At 33.6% G+C, this 9,184-nt stretch overlaps 1 protein-coding gene across 1 annotated transcript in view; it reads left to right on the top strand.

Annotated features, from left to right (window-relative positions):
* The window catches only part of LOC142345007 (uncharacterized), an 80,009-nt gene extending 71,090 nt beyond the window's left edge, over positions 1–8,919 (top strand). The window contains exon 12 of the mRNA XM_075397090.1: positions 8,571–8,919. Within this exon, the coding sequence (XP_075253205.1) occupies positions 8,571–8,757 (187 nt within the window). The 3' untranslated portion in view covers positions 8,758–8,919. The remainder of the gene's footprint in view (positions 1–8,570) is intronic.
* Positions 8,920–9,184: the final 265 nt, after the last annotated feature.

Below are 9,184 nucleotides of genomic sequence, written 5' to 3'. Positions count from 1 at the left end.
TCTGGTCTCATAGGGAAGTTCACTATCAAAAAAAAGCGAATTCTATTTGAGAGCTTTTTTTTATAAAAATTTTTCTCTTTTTTGCTTTTTTTAAGTCACCTAGAGACAAATCACTTTTTATATTGAAGTTCTATTAATGACAAACTTCCTTTACATTCAATTGAAGCTCAATGAACAAAAAACATTTTTTTTCGAGGAATTGCTCATGTTTTTTTTGCTTCCATTCTGAGTTTTCGTAATTTTAAATGAAATTTTTAGTTTCTTTTTGAGATTTTACTAAATTTTGGAGTCCTATGGCATGAATTCATTGACTAAAAGTGCAATTTGTTTTATAATGAGCATTAAGTGAACATGTCCAGTGCTTTGAGGGGATAGCTAATTGCTTTTAAGACTTTTCGATTTTTTTCGATTTTTCGATTTTTTTCGAAAATTTTTCGATTTTTTTTTGAACCTTAAAGAATCATAAACTTATTATCGTGAACTGTAAGACAGTACATGGGTGACAGCACCCTCCTCCTTTCTACTGCAACCAACCAAATTTAATCTGGTTAGCAATTTTATCTTCTAACTATTGGTTTTATGACTTCAATGACACAAGATTTCAAAAAATTAAAAAAAAATTTCAATATTTTTGTATTATTGGTTACTTTTGAAATCTTATCACATTATCCAAATATTGATATCACCCATTGGCTTACAGAAGATGTTCAGTGGGTCACAGGTAAAAAGTTCATAGAAAAATTTATGGTTTAAGTGGCTTCGACACCTTCTTCTCGCACTCTTCTTTTGAATTTTTGTTTATGCCTGTTTTTGTTGTTGTTTTAATAGTCATAGGACTTATTGTGAAACCTTATTGATTACCTATGCATAAACAACATAAATGTACTCCCATTGGGGCATCTTTGAGCGTAATTATTGACTTCGTTGAAAGCTATTGAAATTAATGGCTGTTAAGAATTTGAAAGTATTTTTTCGAAAAATTTTATTGAACACTAACAAATCTTAAACTTTTTCGTGAACTGTTATTCAGTGTCAGTATTGACAGGACCCACTTGCTTTCTATTGCAAGTAATATTAATCTGTATAGCGGTTTTATCTCCTAACTATTGGTAATATGACTTCAATGACACAAGATTTCAATTCTTTTTTTTTTTAATTTTTTTTTGATATTTTTGTATTATTGGTTACTTTTGAACTCTTATCACATTATCCAAACATTTTTCACATTATCAAAAAACAATCCTAGCCCCATTGGCTTAGAGAGGTTTAATGCATCACATATAAATCTTTCAGGGAAAAGCTAATGGTTTAATTGGCTTCGGCACTTTCTTCTCGCACTTTTCTACTGAATTTTTGTTTTCGCCTGTTTTTGTTATTGTTTTCAGTCATAAGACTTATTGTGATGTCTTGTTATTTATCTACCCATGACCCAAAAACTTTGTCTCCCATCGGGTTGTATCTGAACGTATTTATTGAGCTCCGTTGAAAGATTTTGAGTCTAATGGCTGTTAAGAGTTTAAATAAAAAATTAAAACAATTTCGAAAATTTTTTTTGAACATTAACCAATCCTAAATCTTTTTCTTGAAGTCTCGGTCAATTTCAGTACTAACAGAATCCTTTTCCGTTCTTCTGCAGCCAAAATTAATCTGGTTAGCGGTTTTATCTTCTACCTATTAGTTTTAAAACTTCAATGACACGAGATTTCTTAATTTTTATTTCAATTTTCGGGTACTTTTAATTTATTTTTCGATCCTTTTGAAATCTTATCACATCAACCTACTGCTGATAGTCCCATTGGTTTATTGAAGAAGTTCAACGGATCATAGATAAGGTTCTCGGAGAAGAGCTTACGAGTTGAATTGCTTCGACATTTTCTTCTGGTACTTTTCTACTGAATTTTTGGATTTTGCCTGTCTCTGTTGTTGATTTTATAGTCGAACACTTGTTGTAAGGTCTTATTGATGGAATATGATTGGCAAACAAACTTTTTGTCCCATCGAAGCATAATTTAGCGTATTTGCTGGCTTCCGTTGAAAGCTAATGAATTGAATGGCGTTGATAATACGCGTTTTCTCGAAAATTTCTTGGTTCTAAAGTATTTGTTCATATTTGTTGATTTTTTGAAATTTTATTGTTAAAAAAGGGACATCCCACTGCTCTTAAAAATAATAGAAAATAGAAAAGTGTTTAGTGAAAAGTTCATTTTTTTGATGCCTTCGACACTTTTCTCGCTTAATTTTTTCTTGAATTTGCTGATCTTGATCTTTAGGTAGCCGTAAATTGATGACAGGTCTCATAGGCTTGTAATTAAGGATTGAATGATTGATGTTACCCGAAGCAGTCAGTTTATAGCGAATAGTCTTAAAGTTTATGATAAACATTTTGAAATAATTTTCCAATTTTTCAGTTTTTGTTGTTCTTTTCGTCAAATTGTAACTTATTTTCTTCAATGAGAGGTCCCATCCAATTTCTTGTATTTCAAGAAATAACATATCTGTTGATATTCTTTTTCACTAATATTCTGTTTGTTGCACAAAATGCGTTTTTATGAAGGTTTATTGAGTGGCCAATTTTTGTGTTTCTTTTACTCTGCTTTCAAAACAATCGCGTAATAACAGATCCCAATGGTTTTAAAATGTGGCCAAGTAAATTTATTTAAATTCTCCGTGTAAATCCTTCAGCTGAATTAGTAGAAATAACAATTGAAATAAAAATACATAATATTCACATGATAGCTAACGATTTTAGTGGTAGCAAAAGTTTGTGTTTTCGCAAATCGTTTAAGTTTTTGATTTTCTTTTTTGTTCGTTTCTATGGCTTAGTCTAACCAAAGACAGGTCTTTTTGGTTTTGTAATTACTTTTTAGTAATTTATCAAGGATTATTTATAAAAAGTTAATGATTTCTAAGATTTTTGAAATTTCTTGGTGTAAAAAAAGTTTCGCCTCACTGTTCGTTCTTTTTGTCGGCTTGTTACCTAGTCTCATTAAATAAACTCTCCATCTGCTGTATAGATAGGAAAAAGTAAGCTTGTGTAGTTAAGGTTTTATCTGACTGCTTTTTGACGTTGTTACTAGGTGCTTTTAAATTCAGATATTCCGTTTTTGCCGTGAAATTTTTGTTTTTGCTAATTTTGTTGTTTGTTTTTTTTGTCGCGTAATTTCTTTAATGTCAGATCACGTTGGCGCTGTAATGAGTCTTGGCATTATGTAATTCAATTATTAGATAGGTTGTGTAACGATTGTTTTAAACTCAAACATCTACTTTTTTATCTCTTCATTTGGTCGACAATTTAGTCAAAAATGTAGATGAGCTCGAGTCGGAACATCATGTGCGAACGCACATTAACGAGCCGCCTTGTTGAAAATAGTTGACCATAAACTTCATATTAACTTCACAATTAACTCATAATACTTTAAAAATTACGTATTGAAAATGCCTTTTTTATTTCAAATCATTATATGATGTGGGCATTGAACTTATGTGAACACACTATACAAAATTACCTATTTCAAACAAGATCTTTTCATTTTTACCCGTATTGAACAAACTTTTCATTAACACCAGTTTTCTAAAAAAATCCATCTTACCAATTTCACCCAACTTTTCAACAAATTGCCCTAATTTCAAACTATTTTACTCCAAAAAAAAACATTTTTTCAGAAAATTAACAGTTTTTCCCAATTTAAATTGAATTTAGCCAAAACTGATCAGAAATTTCCAAAATGTCAAAATGTTACCGAATTTTGATCTAAATCATCCAAAATCTTCTCAATTTTGGTAAATTTGACCCCCCTTTTTTCAAGCAATATCTCAATTATTCCAAGCTTTTTCAGAAGAAAACTTTTTCACACAAGTCTTTTTTCCTTAACTCTACCCAATTTTTACAAATTTTCACAATAATTTACCCAAGCTTTACACAAAGTTTGTCAAAAGTAGTCGTTTCAAAATGTATTTCAACATTTCAAGTAAACACCCAAATTTTATCCCATTTTGATGTGATTTACTTATTATGCTACGATTTCTACCCTATCTTTCTCAATAAGTTAATAACAATTTATTCAATTTTGTAAATTTATTTGTTTGTCAATCATTATTTGTCCTAATCATAACAACGAAATATTTCAGATGATCCCAATAGATGTAGTGACTATGTCATAATAAATTCGGATTGATAAATTCCCTTTTATTTACATAATTTAGCTACCATTATACATTTGAGGACATGATTTGATTTTAAAAATTTTATCTTATAGTTTATTACACATGTCAGTCTTTTTTAGTTTTAATGGTTGAAATTCGAGTTAACCAGATAAAGATCAAAGTAATGGTAACACCACATAATTGAGATTTTTTGTTATCCCAAATAATTGTAGGGAAAGAAACTCGCTTCAAGATCATAGTGATAATTAAAAGCATACCTTATAAGATAGATTTATATCTGATGAGAGACTGATAAACTATTATTCACTAAAATGTCACAGAAACGTCACAAAAATGTAACAATTACTTCATAACACTGTAAAGATTACGCCAAAGCAATGTCATATTTACGAAATAAAAGTCAATTTCATTCTTGTAAGGAATCATTGAACTGGAAAGAAATTATAATCCCTCAGAAGAAATTATAATTATTCATCAAGAAATTATAATCCCTGTTACTTTAGATATGTTTATTATGATTACAAAAAAGTCAAAAGCTCATGTGATTGAAATTTTACACATAATATTGGAATAATTCTCTCACAATTGTGTCAAAATGATGTCATCTTTGTAATCGCACACAAAAACTCCATTTTTGTGCTTCTTTACTTTGACTCTATTCCACAACGAAATAATAATAAACAGAAATCATTGCTTTACGGAGATATCATCAATCTTATGTTCAAAACAAGCCCAATCTGACAACTCCAAAACTTTTGGTGGAAATGCCTCTTCTCCCAGATCTCTTCTAATTCCCCATTCCAAATTGGTTTTGTTATAGAATATTATCAAAACAGAGCAAAAAGTTTGAATAATGAAAGAAAAGTGTCAGTAATTTGAAACTCAAATAGCATCATAATTCTTCGAAATGTAAATTGCCGCCTTGCGTTTACAGAATTCCAGTTCAGTTATGTTGTGTAGATTTTGTTCTTGTTCAACTGATATTTACTTTGAAAGATGTACATCAAGATGTATATCTAAGATCCTGAACGAGATTCTCAAGGCCGACTAGCAAAACGTATATGGGCTGGGGAGCTAACCCAGCTCTCCGTTTTTAATTCCCAGGCAGATTCTTATATCTTTTGTTTTTGTCGGAAAAATGCCGGAAGTCTTTGAAATTTAAAAAAAAACAGATTAGTTTTGATGTTCACAACAACCGGAAACAAAAAATAACTCTAAAGGTCTCAGAGAAAAAAAAGAGCAGATCAGTCCCTTTCATCTCTCTGAATACGAATTGTGCTGTAGAAAAAAAATCAACCTTGCGTTATGAGTAAGTGAGTGCACAAGAAATGCTTTGTTGTGCTTCTGACGACGATGAAAAAGAGCACCAGTAGAATCGCGAACAAAGCTGCAACTATTGTGAAAATACATCACTATCTGAGAACAGTTTTGTTGGTAACGTCGCGGATAACACACTTGTTTGAGAGCTTGTTAGCAAAAATGTCATTGATGCTGTCAACCTTTAGGAATTTCCAATGGAAACTGAAGCTACTAATCGCATGTATCTAAAGAAAAATGGTAAATAGCAGCAGTTGTTGAAAGAACTTTGCTGAATTCACCAAGTATCTAGGATGTTACACTCCCGGACCTTGCTCACAGTGAGTTTCAGCGCTGTACCATCGACTTTCAATTGTAACCAGTACTGTACCAGACAAAGAGCAGTATAAATGCTTTCGCCAGTCTGCCCAGAGTCGATTAAGAAACATCCCAGTCTGCCCTTCTTCTTCACAGTCTCATTTACATTCTTGGTCGATTCACATAGCAAGTTTTGAAAATTTCGAATAACTGACATCATGCTTAAAACTTTTAATATGGCGATACCCTCAAAAGCTATTCTAGCTCCAACTATACCATATATTGGTGCATTTACATCTTTGCAGTGGAGTCGGAGGCGGAGGTCGGAGGCGAAGGTTTTAATATGCCCATAACCAGGGCAGACAGAATTTGTTTATGCCTAGACCGCAAACCGAATTAACAAAATTCATGTTCAGACAAAAGTCAGTTGATGACTCATCTTGTCTTACTAAAATCATACTAAACAGTGAAATCTCGGACCTGAACATAGTAATGGCCCGCCTAAAAATCATTATGAGTTATTTTCTGGTCCAGTACTGAATCTCTCTGACGATGCGCTCTGGGCTAGTCAATGAAGAAAAGGATTATCGAGATTAATTTTTTATCAGGGCGAATTTGATAGATGAACTTTACAATTGTCCGTCAAGTCACAACAACTGACAAATTGTACACAAAAGAAGTTAATGGCAGATCTAACTCGGACAAAACCTATGAGTGTGCGGAGGTCAAGGAGTCAGAAATTATTGAAAACGAAGGGGGAGTTTGAACTAATGCTTTTAATGCTTTAAACATCTGCTGCGTTCTATAATTATTAACGGTATCATGCATTCAAACAACTATTTGGCAATTTATATTGATCATAACTGTCGCATAAGCTCTAAACTAACATCTGGTTCTGATTATGAATATGATTTATCGACTGAATAGCTTTCTCAAACTCCATTTTTCTGCTAAAATCTAATAAATTCTGTGTTTTTATTTTGATATTTGGTTACTAGAAAATTACTGACTATCATTTTGGGGTTCAATACAATTGACACGCACTGCCCCCCCCCCCACACCACTGTTGCCCCCATAAGCCCCCTGGATCACTCCCCACCCCGCTGCGCTCACATCACGTCCCTTCAATTAAGCTAAAGCTAGACTGTGGCTTAATTGAACCGTCACTAAACCGTGGCTGGCTACTGACGAAGCCAATCCCTCGCCGGTTGTTTGAGAGCAATTCGCCCGACGTTAGTTGGTTAGGTTTATATTTTAGGGAATTTCGATCGCACTAGAGTCTAATCAGAAGTAATTTTGAGCGCAATCAGACAAGTTGCAGTTCCAGTGCATATGAGGTTTCGAGCGCACATCAATCTGATCAGAGGTTGTTTTGGTCTGGGATTGTCTGATCAGAGATTATTTTGATCTGGAACGGTGTGATCAGAGATCACTTCCGTCTGGCACCTCAACCAGGGATAAAATCGCATTTGAAAAATTCAAAGAAATAATCACGGATATTGTAGAAAATAAACGCTTCCATGTATCACTGATTATCTGTATTAGAATTCAATTGTGATGAAAGATTAGAGAGAGCATGTTCTGGGCAAAAACATAGCAATGTTCTGCGCAGAGTGGGATCAGCGTGTCGAATCTTGAATCAAAACGGAGAAAGGCATAGTGAAGTAGAATTGGCAAACAATTATTTGCTAATCGTTGAAAAAAGACAATAACGTTTATCAGATTGGCTGGAAAAGATGGACGGACCTTTTTTACCTGTTAACTTTAACATATGTTTCCTAGAAAATAATATGGGACTTGCAGACCATCTCAGCCAAAATATTTGTGGAAAAGCTTGTGAGAAAGATCTTAACGGCACACAATCGATACTCAAACTTCAGAAATGAATTTAAATTCGAGGAAAAAGCGAAACGTTTTAATCGCAAATGCGTAATTTGAACAGATCAAAAGTACTAAGAGACAGAAAACAACACACAAACTGTTCTTTGTTTTTCTTGTTGTCAAACTAAGTCACCTTGCGTTGACAGCATTCAATCAAATTAAATTTTTATAGAACATTAACCAGGAAATTCTCACAAAAATTGAAACCCTCTATTAACCCATCACAAATTATCAACGTCACAACATCATGTTGTCCATTTTATTAACGCAGTAGTTCTTCAAATCTTAAAAAAACGTTTTGAAATTCCTAACCAAAATTAGGCTCCATGTAAAAAATGAAAACAATGGCGCCATGGAAAAATCAGGCGCCGTGGAAAGATGGAAACCATATAGCTTAAAACACTTATTATCTTGAAGTGCAGTATAAGAAAAAATTTGATTGGTGTAGGATTACGTATTGCCGCTAACCCTCGAATTTTATATGCCCCAATGTGTCCATTGTCAAGGATATTGTGCGCAACGCATTATTGAAATGGAATACAATCAATTTAATGAAAATGCCCAGCTTCTCTTTCGACTTAAGTTAGATAATGAAAAACACTTGCCAGAATTTTAAAAGACCGCGCTCGACCTTAATTTGCTGAGAAGACATTAGCTGGACCCATAAAAAGACTTTACCTTGACTTTAACTGTACGTACTGGACCAGGAATTTGCAGTCGAAGTTGCCCCGGGAATTATAAAGTCTTTATATTAAAGGTCAAGTCAAGGTTAAGTCAAGGTCTAAACCTGGGTTTTGTGTTGGATTTAAGGTACTTGAATACTTTCTTCAAGAAAAGCCGTCTGAGCCCTGAAGACTACATGTCGTGGAATGATGAAAAGATTTGATTGTTTGTCAGGCTTTTGTTTTCAGGTTCGACAGTCTCCGCTTCGTCCGATTCTGCCCTGATGGTTCTGACAGCACAATACGATCCATGTTCTCTATACCACACGGTCAAACCTCTTACCAATTGAACGGGCCTATAGGATGCATGTTCGTGGCTCTCATATTTGCCGAGTCGGGAGGTGTCCTGGGCGGCCCATTGCGAGTCGTCATCTAAATCAAATTACGGCTCAATCTGGTGCCAAATCTGTAAAAATTAAACTTGAACTTAATCTTACGAGTTTGTAATTTAGTAACTTACTCCACGGCAGCGGATAGGATCTATGTATTGAGATCTAAAGGTCTTAATATTTGTTCCGACCCCCACTTTAGTGGGGAGGGAGGAACTATATACTCAACTGGGTTTTTTTTTTGTTCAGTCAATTTTGGCCGACCGATATATTCATCGTAGAGAATTGTGAGTGGTATCATTAAAAAGCCCGTCCAGCGTAGAATACGGAATTAAAAAGATTTTTTTGATTTGCGTGTTTTACAGGGAGTTATCGGGGTTTAAAGTTTTGTGAACACTCGACTGTTTTTGTTCACATTTTCAGTAATTTTTGCTAAAATTTGGCACATTTTCGCTAATATAATTCAAAATAAGT

The sequence above is a fragment of the Convolutriloba macropyga genome, chromosome 8 (assembly GCF_964194025.1).
Source record: "Convolutriloba macropyga chromosome 8, txConMacr16.3, whole genome shotgun sequence".
In the NCBI taxonomy this organism is placed as follows: Eukaryota; Metazoa; Xenacoelomorpha; order Acoela; family Convolutidae; genus Convolutriloba; species Convolutriloba macropyga.
The sequence above is the reverse complement of the archived record's forward strand: the minus strand, read 5'-3'. Positions and strand labels throughout refer to the sequence as shown.